This window comes from Malurus melanocephalus, unplaced genomic scaffold (genome assembly GCF_030028575.1).
Source record: "Malurus melanocephalus ecotype Western Australia unplaced genomic scaffold, MMel_1.1 scaffold_559, whole genome shotgun sequence".
Classification (NCBI taxonomy): domain Eukaryota; kingdom Metazoa; phylum Chordata; class Aves; order Passeriformes; family Maluridae; genus Malurus; species Malurus melanocephalus.
In genome coordinates, this window is record NW_026623791.1 from 383292 (window position 1) to 398064 (window position 14773).

General features: G+C 60.2%; 2 protein-coding genes across 2 annotated transcripts in view; one reads left to right on the top strand and one right to left on the bottom strand.

Annotated features, from left to right (window-relative positions):
- Positions 1-384: 384 nt before the first annotated feature.
- PFKL (phosphofructokinase, liver type) lies at positions 385-6088 on the top strand. Its single transcript, XM_057382253.1, is given in 20 exon segments — positions 385-502; positions 594-671; positions 758-947; positions 1102-1267; positions 1352-1396; positions 1483-1591; positions 1929-2024; positions 2101-2193; positions 2483-2608; positions 2697-2761; positions 2923-2986; positions 3073-3219; positions 3325-3395; positions 3572-3659; positions 3787-4233; positions 4386-4447; positions 4743-4854; positions 4933-5032; positions 5115-5220; positions 5305-6088. Coding segments are annotated over 20 exon segments (2385 nt in total). The 5' UTR covers positions 385-430; the 3' UTR covers positions 5453-6088.
- Positions 6089-9452: 3364 nt separating this feature from the next.
- CFAP410 (cilia and flagella associated protein 410) overlaps positions 9453-14773 on the bottom strand; it is a 6362-nt gene continuing 1041 nt past the window's right edge. Inside the window, exons 2-7 of the mRNA XM_057382247.1 lie at positions 14434-14452; positions 13834-13880; positions 12924-13153; positions 12012-12183; positions 11544-11634; positions 9453-10395 (exon numbers count right to left, since the gene is read on the bottom strand). Of these exons, the coding sequence (XP_057238230.1) occupies positions 10270-10395; positions 11544-11634; positions 12012-12183; positions 12924-13153; positions 13834-13880; positions 14434-14452 (685 nt within the window). The 3' untranslated portion in view covers positions 9453-10269. The remainder of the gene's footprint in view (positions 10396-11543; positions 11635-12011; positions 12184-12923; positions 13154-13833; positions 13881-14433; positions 14453-14773) is intronic.

Below are 14773 nucleotides of genomic sequence, written 5' to 3' on the forward strand. Positions count from 1 at the left end.
GAGCCCGCGGCCCGCGCTCCTCCCCGGCCGGGCGGACCGGGACCCCCCTCCCGTGTGCCCCCCACCCGCGGCGCCGCGCCGCCCCCGTCACCTTCCGTGGGAGGGTGGGGGCCCACGGGGGGAGCCCCACGGCGGGGGTGTGTCGGTCCCCGTCTCTCCCCCGCCCCGGGATAAGGAACTCGCTCCCGGGCAGTTTCTCACCYGCGGGCCGGCCGTGCGCTGAGTTTGCCCGGTCTCAGCCCACGTGGCTCCCCGCCCACTCCAGGGGACACCTCAGGGTCACCTATAGGATCCCGTTCCCTGTGTGGCGCCGGGTCCCACGGGGTTCCCCCGGCCGAGGAGACACCTCGGGGTCACCTGTGGGATCCCATCCCCTGTGGGGCGCAGGATCCCATGGGAATGCTCCAAACCTCGCATCACCTTTCCAGGCATGAACGCTGCCGTCCGCGCCGTCACCCGCATGGGGATATACGTGGGAGCCAAGGTCTTCCTCATCTATGAGGTCGGGGTCCCCCCTGCTCCCCACCAGGCTTGGGGGGATCCACCCCCCTGCGCCGGGGGACCCCTCACCTCCACCCTCCGCTTCTCCGCAGGGCTACGAGGGGCTGGTGGAGGGGGGTGACAACATCAAACAGGCCAACTGGCTCAGCGTCTCCAACATCATCCARCTGGTGAGGATCACCGTGGGGCCACGGGACCCCCACATCCCGGCCCCCCAAACACGCGTGACAAGCCACGCATCCCGTTCTGTCCCCAGGGCGGGACGGTGATCGGCAGCGCCCGCTGCAAGGCCTTCACCACGCGCGCCGGCCGGCTCCGCGCYGCCCGCAACCTGGTGGAGCACGGCATCACCAACCTGTGCGTCATCGGCGGCGACGGCAGCCTCACCGGTGCCGACATCTTCCGCTCCGAGTGGGCTGGGCTGCTGGACGAGCTGGTCCGAGACGGTGGGTCAGCCCCCTGCCAGCCCTCACATGGGCAGGTGGAGGCGTTCAAAGTCCAGAGGGTCACCCTGGGATTGACCCTGGYGAGGGCTGGGCTCTGTGATGGTGGGGATGTGAGCACTCTGAAGTAACCGGTGTGGTGGCCGTGTCCCCCCAGGGCAGATCAGCGAGCAGGTGGCGCGGGARAACTGCCGCCTGAACATCGTGGGGCTGGTGGGCTCCATCGACAACGACTTCTGCGGCACCGACATGACCATCGGCACCGACTCGGCGCTGCACCGCATCATGGAGGTCATCGACGCCATCACCACCACGGCGCAGAGGTGAATGGGCAGGGCGGGGGGCTGGGGGCTGCACTGCCCTGGACATCACACCCACCTCCTTCTCTCCCTGCCATGTCCTTGCAGCCACCAGCGGACATTCGTGCTGGAGGTGATGGGTCGGCACTGCGGGTAAGCTCCCCGTGGGTGGGGAAGCCCATGGGTGGGACAGGGGGCCACGTTTCGGGCCTGGCACTGCCACCGCCATGTCCCCCCAGGTACCTGGCACTGGTGTCTGGCTTGGCCTCGGGCGCCGACTGGCTCTTCATTCCCGAATCRCCTCCGGAGGATGGCTGGGAGGACCTCATGTGCGAGAGGCTTGGGGAGGTGAGGGGGTGTTCCCAYGGCCCCATCCCCTGTTCCCCTCCGGGAGTCCCCAGGCTGAGCCCTCGGCCGGTGCCCAGCCCCGCGAAGCTTCGGGAGCCGCGGCCATTGTCCCCGTGAGCCGGGGCACTCAGCCGAGCGCAAATCCAGCCCTCGCGTGCCAGGGGCAGCGCTGGCTCGGGGGCTCGCTGACCTGAGCCACCCCCGGGGCGGCAGGGAGGGGAGGGCGCCACACGTGGCCCGCGGCGAGCTGTGGCCGAGCTGTGGCCAAACTGTGGCCGAGCTGTGGCTGAACCGTGGCCGATCTCTGGCTGAGCCATTCATCCTCCCCTCGTGCCAGACACGCAGCCGGGGCTCGCGGCTCAACATCATCATCATCGCTGAGGGTGCCATCGACCGCAGCGGCAAACCCATCTCCTCCAACTACGTCAAGGATGTGAGTGACTGCCCTGGCACCACCCCAGGGGTGGCTCGGGTCACCRAGCCCCTCTGATGGCCCCTGTTCCCTGCAGCTGGTGGTGCAGCGCCTGGGCTTCGACACGCGGGTGACCGTCCTCGGCCACGTGCAGCGCGGAGGGACCCCGTCCGCCTTTGACCGCGTGCTGGTAGGTCTGGGCGGGATACAGAGAGGAGGATCCCTGCTCCTGCCCTCCCTCTGCCCAGTGGGAAGGATTTGGCAGCCAGGATGAGGCTGGGGTGGGTTCGGCCCCCCTATGCTCTGCACCCGTTTCTCCTCGTTTGCTCCAAATTTCATGTATTTTTAAATGAAACCATCAGCTTTCCAGCAGTGAATCTGCAGCCACACAGTTCCCAAGCCTGTGGGAGCATCCCTGKGCATTCCACCCAGCTGGCACTGGTGGTCCCGGTGTCACAGGTGCCCCCGTCCCTTTGCAGAGCAGCAAGATGGGAATGGAGGCGGTGATGGCACTGCTGGAGGCCACACCGGACACCCCAGCTTGTGTGGTCAGCCTCTCCGGGAACCAGTCGGTGCGGCTGCCGCTCATGGAGTGCGTCCAGGTGGTGAGTACTGGGAATTCGGGGCGGGGGATCGCACTCCTGTCCCTGCCAGCTGGGGTGTCACAGTGCTGCTTCTTTCCCCCGGCCCAAGACAAAGGATGTGCAGAAGGCCATGGATGAGAAGAGGTTTGAGGAGGCMATCCAGCTCCGTGGCAGGTGAGGAACAGGGATCGGGATTGGGGTGGACATCCCTCTTGGATGGGTCTTCTCTTTGTAGGGAAACCATTGGCTCCTGCAGCCTGAAGTGTCTCCAGTTACACCCCAGGGGCACTGGGGAGACTCCCCCTTCTGCCAGACATGTCACTGTGTCCTTGCAGGAGCTTTGAGAACAACTGGAACATCTACAAACTGCTGGCGCACCAGAAACCAGCTCAGGAGAAGGTGAGAGGTGACGGGGAGCAGCAGGGGACGTCATCCCCACCCTAGGGACACAGAGGGATGTGCTGTCCCCATCCCTGTCCCCACAGAGCCCCTTCAGCATGGCCATCCTGAACGTGGGCGCACCAGCTGCCGGCATGAACGCTGCCGTGCGCTCAGCTGTGCGCATCGGCATCTGCCAGGGACACACCATCTATGTGGTGAACGATGGCTTCGAGGGCCTGGCCAAGGGGCAGGTAAGGGGGACAGCAAGCCTGGGGTGTCCCAGGGGATGGGGCTGGGCTTGGAGAGGGGTACTGGGGGTCCTCTTCCCACCCCTAACCCGGCACCGGTGCCCACAGGTGCGTGAGGTGGGCTGGCATGACGTGGCGGGATGGCTGGGCCGCGGCGGCTCCATGCTGGGCACCAAGAGGTGAGTGTGGCCATGGGGATGGGGGTGTAGGGGAGGGGGTGTGCCCACCCCACTGTCTTCATCCCACCATCCTCACCCCACTATATTCATCCCACCACCCTCATCCCACTACCTTCACCCCACCATCCTCACCCCACCATCCTCACCTCACCGTCTGTCCCCGTTCCCCGTCGCAGGACACTGCCCAAGACCTGCATGGAGAAGATCGTGGAGAACGTGCGCAAATTCAACATCCAGGGGCTGCTGGTCATCGGCGGCTTCGAGGTGCGGCAGGACCCTGGGTTTACTTGGGGCTGGGGCAGACTGTGGACAACCCAAAGGAATCTTTGGGATGTGATCCCAATCCCGATCCCAATCCTGATMCTGATCCCRATGCCTGGGCTGCTCGCAGGCGTACGAGGGGGTGCTGCAGCTGGTGGAGGCGCGCGGGCAGTACGAGGAGCTCTGCATTGTCATGTGCGTCATCCCTGCCACTATCAGCAACAACGTGCCCGGCACYGACTTCAGCCTGGGCTCCGACACGGCCGTCAACGCCGCCATGGAGGTGAGGGACGCGCACGGGGCTGCCCTGCTCTGGCCACGTGCTTTGGTGGTCACTTGGAGTGGCCGATGTGCTGTGCTGGGGAAGCAAAGGGGCCTCTCCCCGCTGTGACCCCACCTTGTTCGGGTGCAGAGCTGYGACCGCATCAAGCAGTCRGCYTCGGGCACCAAGCGCCGCGTGTTCATCGTGGAGACCATGGGGGGCTACTGTGGCTACCTGTCCACGGTCACTGGGATCGCCGTGGGCGCCGACGCCGCCTACGTCTACGAAGACCCCTTCACCATCCATGACTTGAAGGTGAGCAGGGCAGGAGCGGCTCTCTGGCTGAAATGAGAAGGAAAACTGGGGAAAGGAGGGCTCCAGAGCATGGCTGAGCCCTGAGAAGTGGGTGGATGGCAGGATGGGAGGGCTGCAGGACGGCTGCCAGCATCCCAGTGTTCACCTTGCAGGCCAACGTGGAGCACTTGACTGACAAAATGAAGACGGATATYCAGAGAGGGCTGGTGCTGCGGTGAGTTGGGGGCCCTTGGGGACAGTCACTGCAAGCCCCAGCCCCGTGGCAGGGAGCGAGGCCRGAGCCGAGCCCTTGCCGTGGCCAGAGAGGCTCCCTGGGCACTGTGAGGTTTGACACGGTGGGCACGCGCTCGGCCGTGGGGAGGCTGGATGCTTCTGCTGCCATCCCCAGSATCCTCCTGGGGCTCTGGGCCTYAGGRARAACTAAAAAGGTGKTGTGGRAAACMAAGSGGGAGCCCCTGGRGGTGCCAGAGGAAGGGGCAGCCCCCCAAGCCCTTCCCTCTGCCCCCCAGCAATGAGAAGTGCCACGAGCACTACACCACCGAGTTCCTCTACAACCTCTACTCCTCCGAGGGCAAAGGCATCTTTGACTGCAGGATCAAYGTGCTGGGCCACCTCCAGCAGGTACAGGGGACAGGGTGACATGGCCACGCCRGCCCTGAGAGCTGGGCAGGCCTGACATCCCCATTTCTTTGTCCCCAGGGGGGAGCCCCGACCCCCTTTGACCGGAACTACGGCACCAAGCTGGGAGTGAAGGCGGTGCTGTGGATGTCAGAGAAGCTGCAGCAAGTCTACAGCAAGGGTGAGCCGAGGGCTGGGGGTCCCACGGAGGGCGGGGGAGGCTGGGGGCCAGGGGGCCAAGGTCAGCAATGTCCCTATCCCAGGGCGTGTGTTTGCCAACTCTGGAGACACGGCCTGCGTCATCGGGCTGCGGAAGAAGGTGGTGGCCTTCAGCCCCGTGACGGAGCTCAAGAAGGTCACAGATTTTGAGTAAGTCCTCRTGCCCCGGTGGCTCCCCGGCTCCTGGGGGGATCCTTCTGGCGCATCCCCTCTCAAGCCATGTCCCCTGCACAGGCACAGGCTGCCCCAGGAGCAGTGGTGGCTGAACCTGCGGCTGATGCTGAAGATGCTCGCCAACTACCAGATCAGCCTGACCGAGTACATCTCGGGCCAGATGGAGCACGTCACCCGCCGCACCCTCAGCATCGAGAAGGGCTTCTAGTGYCACCGGCCTGACCCGTAGCCCCCGCCGTGTCCTCTCCGTGCCCACGTGCTGCTGGGGGAGCACCGTGTCCCCCATTGTTCTCAGTAGCCCTGTAGCTTTGCCATCGACCCCTCACAGCAGGCAGAGCCTGGTGCTGGCTCCCAGAACRGCACAATCCTGCCCCGAATCACTGCTGTGGGCTCTGGTCCCTGTGCGGATGCAGAAGAGTTGCTTGAGCTGAGCCGTGCAGCCCAGACCCTTAATCYTCCCTTAATAGTTTATTATTATTTAATGATGGGGTATTTTGAGTCCTTACTTAGCGGCTTGACCGCCTGAGCCAACTGCTGCTGCTTGTAGACGCCTGCCCCGTGTGCAGGAGGGGAGCRAGGAGGATGCAGAGCCATCCCAGAGCGGGTCGGAGCTGGTCCGGGGGCTTCAGGCTGCCCCTGAGCCCCAGTGAAGCTCCATCCCCCATGGGGGTCTCGAGGGCTGAGCACGGGGGTCCTGGCGAGCTCCTCGTCCCTTGCATGACGCTTGGCTGCGACCGTCACCGCGTCGTGTCCTTCACGTGCCCGCTGCTCCCCGGGTGCCCCCGACCCCGCACCGCCCGTGGTGCTGCTCCTCTCCGTAGAGATAAAACCTGCTGGAGCCAGAGCTGCCTCCTGGAGTGGTCATTGCGGGGGGAAGGGCGGCGGCAGGAGCCAGAGCTGCCTCCTGGAGTGGTCATTGCGGGGGGAAGGGCGGCGGGACGGGGGCGGGAGCGGGGAAAGCAGAACCTGATGGTTTTCCCAGGCCGGGTTAAATGCTGGGCCGAGGGGTTTCCTGGTTTTGTGGATCCTCAGTGCCTGGGAGAGTGGGACCGCAGGCGGCTTCCCCTCCCTGAGCAGGTCACCGTGGGTGCAAGGTCAGCATCCTTTCACAWCTGGGAATTGTGGAAGGCTTCACAATTGCAGAGGAAAATCACTGTGTTCCCACCTTGGAGGGAAGCCCCAGAGTGCTTTAGGGTGGTGCTGTGCTTGTGAGTGAGGCAGTTTCTCAGGGCGCCGGCCAASTGTGCGGGCCGGGCTGAGCTCAGCRCACTCAAGCTGTGCCAGACAGAAAAAGGGAGCCCCTTTCCCAGGCCACTTCCCTCCTGGGGCTGTAGGCTGACGGCTCCAGCCTCCACAACAGCGCCAGCACCAGGATACATCACAGGCTTTGGGGTCAGACGTTCTTTTATCCTCCCCATGGAGTTGKCCCCAAGTGAAAGTTCCCCTGATTTGCCCCCTGGCCTTCTCTGACGGAGTGACCCCACCAGTGGACAGAGGAAGGGTAATGGGTGTCATTTATCTGCATTTCTGTACAGCCTGGACACCGTCCCACCCAACATCCTTCTCTCTGCATTGGACAGAGATGGATTCCATGGATGGACAAGGAATTGGCTGGATGGGCATATGCAGAGGGTCAGTGGCTCAGAGTCCTGGTGGCCATCACTGACCAGTGGTGTCCCAGGGCTCATACTGGGACCAGTGATGTCCAATATCCACATCAGTGACACCCAGAGGGATCGGGGCACCCTCAGCAGGTGTGCAGGGGACAGGACTGAGGGTGCAGTGACACTCCTGAAGGACAGGGCCATGCTCCAGAATGAATTCCCCATGGAAATCTCATGAGGTTCAATTCCACCAAGTGTTGGTGCTGCCCCTGGGTTGGGACAGCCCCTGGGATCGATCCAGGCTGGGGATGAGCAGATGGAGCAGCCCCTGGAGAAGGGTTTGGGGTGCTGGTGGTGAGGGCTGGCCATGCCCCATCCCAGAAACCCCTCCCTGTGCCGGGCTGAGCCCGGTGTGGGCAGCAGGAAAGGGATTGGGATTGTGCCCCTGTGCTCAGGTGAGACCCCACATGCAGAGCTGCCCCAGCCCTGGGGCCCAGCACAGGGAGGAGCTGGAGCTGCTGCAGAGAGCCCAGAGGAGGCTCCAGGATGGGCAGAGGGATGGAGCAGCTCTGCTGGGAGGGAAGGCTGGGAGAGCTGGGATTGTTCACCTGGAGAGGAGAAGCTTTAGGGTGACCTCAGTGTGACCTTGCAGGGCCTGAAGGAGCCAACAAGGAAGTTGGAGAAGGACTTTGGACAAGGGCCTGGAGTGACAGACCAAGGGGGAATGGCTTCCATTGCCGCAGGGTTAGATGGGATATTGGGAGGGAATTGTTCCCTGGGAGGGTGGTGAGGCCCTGGCACAGGGTGCCCAGARAAGCTGTGGCTGCCCCTGGATCCCTGGCAGTGTCCAAGGCCAGGCTGGACATTGGAGCTTGGAGCAACCTGGGAYAGTGCAAGCTGTCCCTGCCCATGTCCTTCCCACTCAAAACCATTCCATGATTCCATGATTTCTATGCTTTTCCCCCAGCTAAACATATTTTAGGCTCTGGAAGAAGATGGTAATTACTGCCCCTTCCCTGCCAGAGCTGGACACACGATGCAGCTGACCTTGCTGATGGAGGCAGCCTTGCTGCTCCTGAATGAGTGGCTGCCCTGGGGACCCCAGGCTGACACCTGGCTTCTCCTGGAGCTGCATCTCCTGGGTGGGACATGGGCTCCTCCAGTACCCCATGTGCTACCCCACTTTGGGGGAGCCCCAGCCCGCTCCTTCCTTTTGCCATGGACCTCACACCTGCTCCGCTGTKGGCCTCTCAGAGTCCCTGAGGATGGTTTGAAGTGGATCTGCACAGCCCCTGGCATTTTCCACCGCTGGGACTCATCTGCATTCACCRCTCAATATTCCCGGCTGAGGCAGGGCAGGGTGAGAGCAGGTCACACGGAAAATYTGTCGGCAGCACAGCCCTGCAGCAGCCCGGTTTAGGGTGTGAATGGGGACAGGGGTGTCCCYGGGCTCAAACCAGCTGCACACTGAGGGACAGGAGTCGCTGCAGCCCTCACGCCTCATTTCTACAAAAAAAAAACACCTGCAGGCCCAAATTCCTRGGGGAAGATGGACAGGCACGGCCACTGCATTCCCAGGATGAGCAGAGCGGACGTGACTGGGCTCCCAGGCTTCCCGGCACATCCAGCCCACCCTGAAAAGAGGGCAGAGCAGAACTCCAGGAGCATCCTGCAGCAGAAGGCAGGCTGCCAGGGCTCTGGAGGCACCAGGCTCCCGCCGGGGTTTGCTGGGATGCTGCAAGGAGCACTTGAGAGCTCCGAGGGCAGCACCAGCAGCAGCCAAGGATGACAAACACGTCACGTAGGCAACGAGCGGCCCAGCTTCTTCAGAAATTGTGTCAGAGCGGCCTCAAGGGCACGGCGATTGCTCCATCAGCCCCATGACCAAGTCCTGATGGACATTTCCTTTGATCACTCACATTTCAGAAAAGCTGGGGGTACAGTTTACCCCAACAACAGCTCCCATGTTCCCTGACATGGACAGGCCAGGAGCCTGGGAGAAGACTCGCCCTCAGCAGGGTGAGTCTCCCAGGCCCTGGCTGTCAAGGGAAGTCTGGGACATCATAAATCACATAACTGCAGCTGGGTTTAACACAGAAGGCAAGAACGAAGGTCATTCGAGGAGTTAAAGGCATCAGCCAATCTCCCCCGGAGTGACGAGGGTCAGACTGTGTCCCTTCCCCACAAGGTCAAGCAAACAGGCTTGTGGAGATAGAGCTGTCACCATCCCTGAGGAGCCTTCCTCCCCAGCAGAACAGCCTGGACTGCACAGAGAGGGGGGCCCTGGAAAGGCCACATCGCCATGGAGGGCTCATGTTCCATGTCTCGGAGCCATCATCCCACCCAGGTGGCTCTGCACTGAGCCTTCCCCACTGCCAYTTTTGCTCCCTGCCCTTGCTGTGGTTGCTCCAGAGAGCCCAGTGTCCCTGCAGAGCCTTACTGGGAGCAGGCTCACAGTCTGAGCAGTGCAGTGAAGCGGGAAGGCGTGGGCTCGCAGCCCTCCTCCTGCTCCACAGGGCTCACAAAGCACTCCCTGAACCAGAGGTAATGGAGCAGTGCCCCCAGCCAGGCCTTTGCTGAACTCCAGCCAYCACTTACACGGCCTTGAGGGATAATTGGGTTTATTTGGTATGTCACAACAGTTGAGTTTGTATTTAACAGCTCTATAAAACTTGGTAAATGCAGTTTTATCAATTAAAGAGCAACACCCACCCCTGATGGCTGTGCAAAGCAGGCAGAAACTCTCAGGGCCTTTTAACTGGGATGTTTCCTTAAGCTGCTTCAATGCCTGCAAGGAATGTTGGGGTGAGAGGACAGCTGAGCATTCAGGATGTGGGAGTCATTTCTGGTTCACCYARGCTGCTCCCAGCTTTCCTCTGRGCTGCTCTGAGCTTTCCTTTGGGCTGCCTGACCATCACAGCAGGCGCTGTGTGCGCCAGCATGGACCTGAGGAAGTCAGCCAGGAGCTGGAAAATAAATTARWAACTGGACATTGACCTTCACAACCTGCACCAGACAGTTGYTGGTGACCATCTCAGGCAATGTCTCCCTGTCACCAAACCAAATCTCTGTGGTACAAACTGCCCTCAGAAGTGCTGTGCACCYCCAGGCTGGCTGAGGATTGGAGACCTTCCCAGCCCTCAGTAGCTCTGCTCCCCCTTGGATCACACAGCACCTCTGGCTGCAGCCCTGCTCCCTTGTGCTTTGTTGCTCTGCCTGCAGCTCCCATCCAGGAGCCCCAGCAGGATCCAAACAGTGACAGAGCCTGCTGCACACACAGCAAATCCCCAGAGAAGAAGCATCCCAGCCCAGCCCCTGGTACGGGAAGCAGAGCAGGGCTTTGGCTGCAGCCAGAGCTGTAGGGGCAGGACAGCGCCATGGGGCTGGGGCTCCAGGAAGGCTGGAACAGGGATGGGCGCTGTCACTCCTCCTGCAGCTCCTTCTTCTGGAAGGCCTGCAGCCTCCTCGTCACCGTCTGCTGGATGATCTCCAGCCCCTCCACGTCCAGTTCCTTCATGAGGAGCAGGATGGCATTCAGGACGTTGTTCTGTCRGGATAGGGCAGACAGTGCTTTGTACCAGCCAGCCGGGACCAGGACATTGGATTTCCCCTGCTCTTTCTAGGAACTCCACCTCCTCCACCACCACTACCACTGGCAGCAGTTGGGAACAGCCACCTGCAGCCATGGGAGCAGGACTAAGAGCTGAGCCCTCGGGGCAAACACAGGCTGAGGCTGCATGTGGCACGTGACAGGGCTGGAATGCAGGACAAACCCATCCGCTCCCCACGGACTCTGGCTCCCAGCCATGCTCCAGCCYRGCYTCTCTACACACAGGCACATTCAGGAGCGGCCGCCCTCACTSTCCAGCGTGGGTAGGATGCAAAAGGACAGGAGCCCTCTGCTCTGAGGAATGAGGAGAGTTGGTGGAATCACTGGACAGGACCCTTAAAGGTCCCCAGTCCAGCCCTGCCACCGCCACAGGAGCACTGCCAACACCGGGCTGTGGCTCTGTCAAACAGTGCCTTGAAAAACTCCAGAGATTTGACAGCCTAAATAACTGTCCTTCTAGGAGAGTCTTACACCCATCATCCAACCTGAACCTCTCCAAAGGCAATGTGGGGCCATTTCCCCCTTCTTTAATGGTCAGAGCTCGTGGTGCTGCTCTAGGCAGCTAATGCAGAGTGAGGCMGTGTGGGTTAGATCCTGTTCTGCTGATTGATGCAACAGCACTGAGTCCAGCACTCAGCAATTCCCAGCTGAACCACCAAAATACAGGTTCATCCAAGGCTACRTGACAGAGGGGGCTGAGAAACCATGTAAGCTTCCTGTTCAGCAGCCCCTTCCCATGGTTTGAGCCTCCTCTTCCTAACATCCAGTCTGGGCCTCCCCTGGCACAGTTTTGAACCATTCCCATGTCTCCTATCACTGGATCCCAGGGAGAAGAGCTCAGCACCTCCCTCCACACATCCCCTCCCCAGGAAGCTGCAGAGGGGGATGAGGTCACTCCTCAGCCTCTTTCTCTCCAAATCAGACAAAYCCAGAGCCCTCAGCYGCTCCTGGACATTTCTTACAGCCCTGGCATCAGCTCTGTTCCCCTCCTCTGGGCACATCCCAGGTTCTTCACATCCTTCTCCAGTGCTGGGGTTCATCCCCACACACAAGGAAAAGCAGTTTGTTTTTTAAAATATACTCACTCTCTTCTTGTGGCTGCAGTCTGTCTCTTGAGGGGAGAAGGAGTATTTWTCCCTGGGAACAAGCTTCATATCAAGCTCCTCCTGAGTTTTGCTAAAAAACAAGGAGGAAAAGCAAATGTTACCATGACCTGCTGGGAGAATCTTCCTCTGACAGGCCAGTCCTTCCTCATCTTGGGCAACCATGCAAGGAGTATCCARCTGGAGGACTCCAGGAATGGACTGCAGCTTCCAGATAAGAGAGGATCCAGCCCTGCCTGCACATGCAGCTGATGAGCTCCCCCCAGAGCAGAGCCTGTTTGGCAGACACAGAACCAGCCCCACCAGTGCCACTGAACCAGCACAGCTCCACCGCAGTCATTGAACAACAGGAGCTGCACCGGCTGCCGGCCTGGCCCTTTGGAATACCAGGATCCTTTCCTRCTACCCACGAGTTGAGCCCAGGAATGCTGGCAGCTCCCCAGGCCTCACTTGGTCTCGTCCAGGCTGCAGCTGAGCAGCTCGCTCTCGGGCTCCGTGGTGGATCCGGCAGCGCTGGACGCGGTGCTCTCGGACCAGCCGTTCTCCACGTTCCTCCGCGCCGGCGGGGCYGTGATCTCCACGCCATCCACCAGGGCCTGCGACAGCTCTTCCTCCGTCACAGCTGCCAAGGCCACAACAAAASCTTGTTGCTATGTACTGCAGCAGCCCAGGGGGACGGCAGCTCTAACTGGGCAGCCACAGCTGCTGCACAAACCCAAACCCCAGGGGCTTGGTCCGAAAAATGTCTGGCATTTTGCTATCACCCTTCTCCTGAAGTGAAACCAAAATTCTGGAAGCAATCACCRGCCTCTCAAAGTGAAAGGGGTGTCAGGGAGGGATGTAAACATGYTTTGCTATTTCTTATCTCTGAAGAAGGCTCCAAAAGCCACTGAACTGCTGCTACCAGATGGAAAAAAAAAATAAAACAGAGAAGCTTTTCTACAGCAGCAGATCCAGTTATAGAACCTTAGTTTGGCCACAGCAAAGGAGAGAGCTCTAAAAACCACTAATTAGTGGTACTGTCTATAATGCGCTATAATGAGGCACTCAGCATGGGCAAGGGGGAAGGGAAGGGAAGGGAAGGGAAGGGAAGGGAAGGGAAGGGAAGGGAAGGGAAGGGAAGGGAAGGGAAGGGGTAGATGCAGACATGGGTGAGGACAGGGATGGGGAAGGAGGAAGAAGCAGATGGGAAGAAGGAAGAGGAAGGGAGAAAACAGCTTTGAAGCACTGGGTCTAACTCAACCCCTAATACATCCTGACTTTATGAAAAATCAAAGGACGCCTTTGAGAGGAACCAAGAGGTCCCTGGTTTCCAGGTGGCCCTGGCCTGGGGGAGGCTGTTTGCAGGGGAACAGAGCCCACCCTGGTTGTCGAGCTTCTGCAGGCTGGGCAGATTGCGCAGCACCGTCATGCGGTAGCGGTGGGGGTCGGGCCCACAGCAGGGGTTCTCTGCCAGCCACAGCACCCGCAGCCGCGGCAGCGTCTTCAGGTAGAACAGCTCATCCAGGCTCGTGATGTTGTTCTTCCTCAGGTACAGCTCGCTCAGGTTCTGGCACTGGTGCAGCGGCTCCAGGTCCGAGATGCCGTTCACACTGCAGAAACACAGTCAGAGCCCATCCCGCCCTCGCTGCCCCATCCAGGACGGAGCACAGCACTTCCCAGCTCCCCTTCCACAACAGCCTCACCCCGGCACAGCACAGCAAGGGACAGCCCACAGCTTGTGGCATTTCATCTTTGTCAACAGAGRGAAGAATTGAAAGAGCTCTCACTCTTTCAAAAGCAACAAAGAGCCTCTGCTCCCCCCAAACCCGCCCCCTTTGCTGTAGCAGCTCCTCAGAGCCACCCAAGGAGAACCAGCGTAAGATTCCCAAGCTAAAAGGCTCGAATTCCCCAGTACTGGCTCCATGGGATTCCCAGGATGGGGGAAAGTTGGGTGTATTAAGGAAAAGCTCTGAGAGATCTGTGAAATATTTCACCAAGCACTTTGCAAACAGGCCACATACAGAGRCCAAGATCCCTGTCTAAACTATGGAATAGAACTCCAGGAGCAACAATTCTAAGGGGTTTTATCTCTTGTCAAAACAGGGAATACTTTCTCAAGGAGCTGAAGAGGAGCTAGGGAGGGATAATCATTTCTGTATCTCTGCTGCTTGAGAAATGGGGCATGAAGAGCCAGGCAGCTCAAACACACAACCCCAGCATCAGGGAAAGAAACCATCCCCATGAAAAGGTATTTTCCTGCCCTCTCCAGAGGTGGCAGACTGGCATTCACCTGAATGTGATCACCTCGATGTTGGGCAAATCCCGGCATATCGATATCTGGGCAGGAGGAGACAGAAACAACAAGTTGCCACTTGTGGGGAAAGATATAAATAAACCCAATTGAAATCCCAAAAAGCACGATCAGGAATTTGGGTTTGCTTCGGTCTAATTCAGTCACATTCTCTGACACAGTGAGGGCAGCGTCAGCAGCTCCTCCAGCCTCTGCTCAGGAGTGGAARTGCAGACACCAGCCAGTGTCACATTGTTCTGCTCCAGCAACTCTGCAGCCTCCACAGGCAGGAAAGGTTCCCTCCCACCCTTGCTAGCCCTCCCTTAGCAAAAAAAACCTCATCTAAACTCACAACAGAGGTCCTACTGATTCCAGGGCTCCATGCTGGGCCTTGGAGAAAAATTTTCCAATGTGAAAACAGCAGCTAACTCATTTTTTTTAATGGTGCGAGATGTTAATCAACCCTGAAAAGCCCTGCAGCTCCCAGGCACYGGGCCAGCCCAAAGCAGGCCCTCCCCAGTGACCGGCCCACCCTGTCCCCTCCATGGTGTCCCCGTTATGGCTGCAGGCCCAGGCTCCTCGGGCTCCTCCAGTACTCACATCTGTCAGGTGGCTGCCCCTGCGGGAGGAGAGGGGGGGTCAGGGGGAGCACAGCAGGGCTGAGCCCCCCTGCTACCCCAGAGCCCGGGTCACAGCCCCAGCCCCCGGCCTGGCCCCACCAAACTGCTCCAGCACAGTCTGAGATGGGCCTTGTGCCTCCCCTTCCTCAGCCCTGCCCTGTTTCCCCAAACCCAGCCCCATCCCTTCAGGCCCTCCCTCCATCCTTGTCTCCCCTCCCCAGCCCTGCCTGTCCCCTCCCCATCTCTGCCTGCTCCCCCCAACCCCAGCCCTACCTGTCTCCCCTCCATCACTGTCCCCTCATCTCATTCGGGCCTGTCCT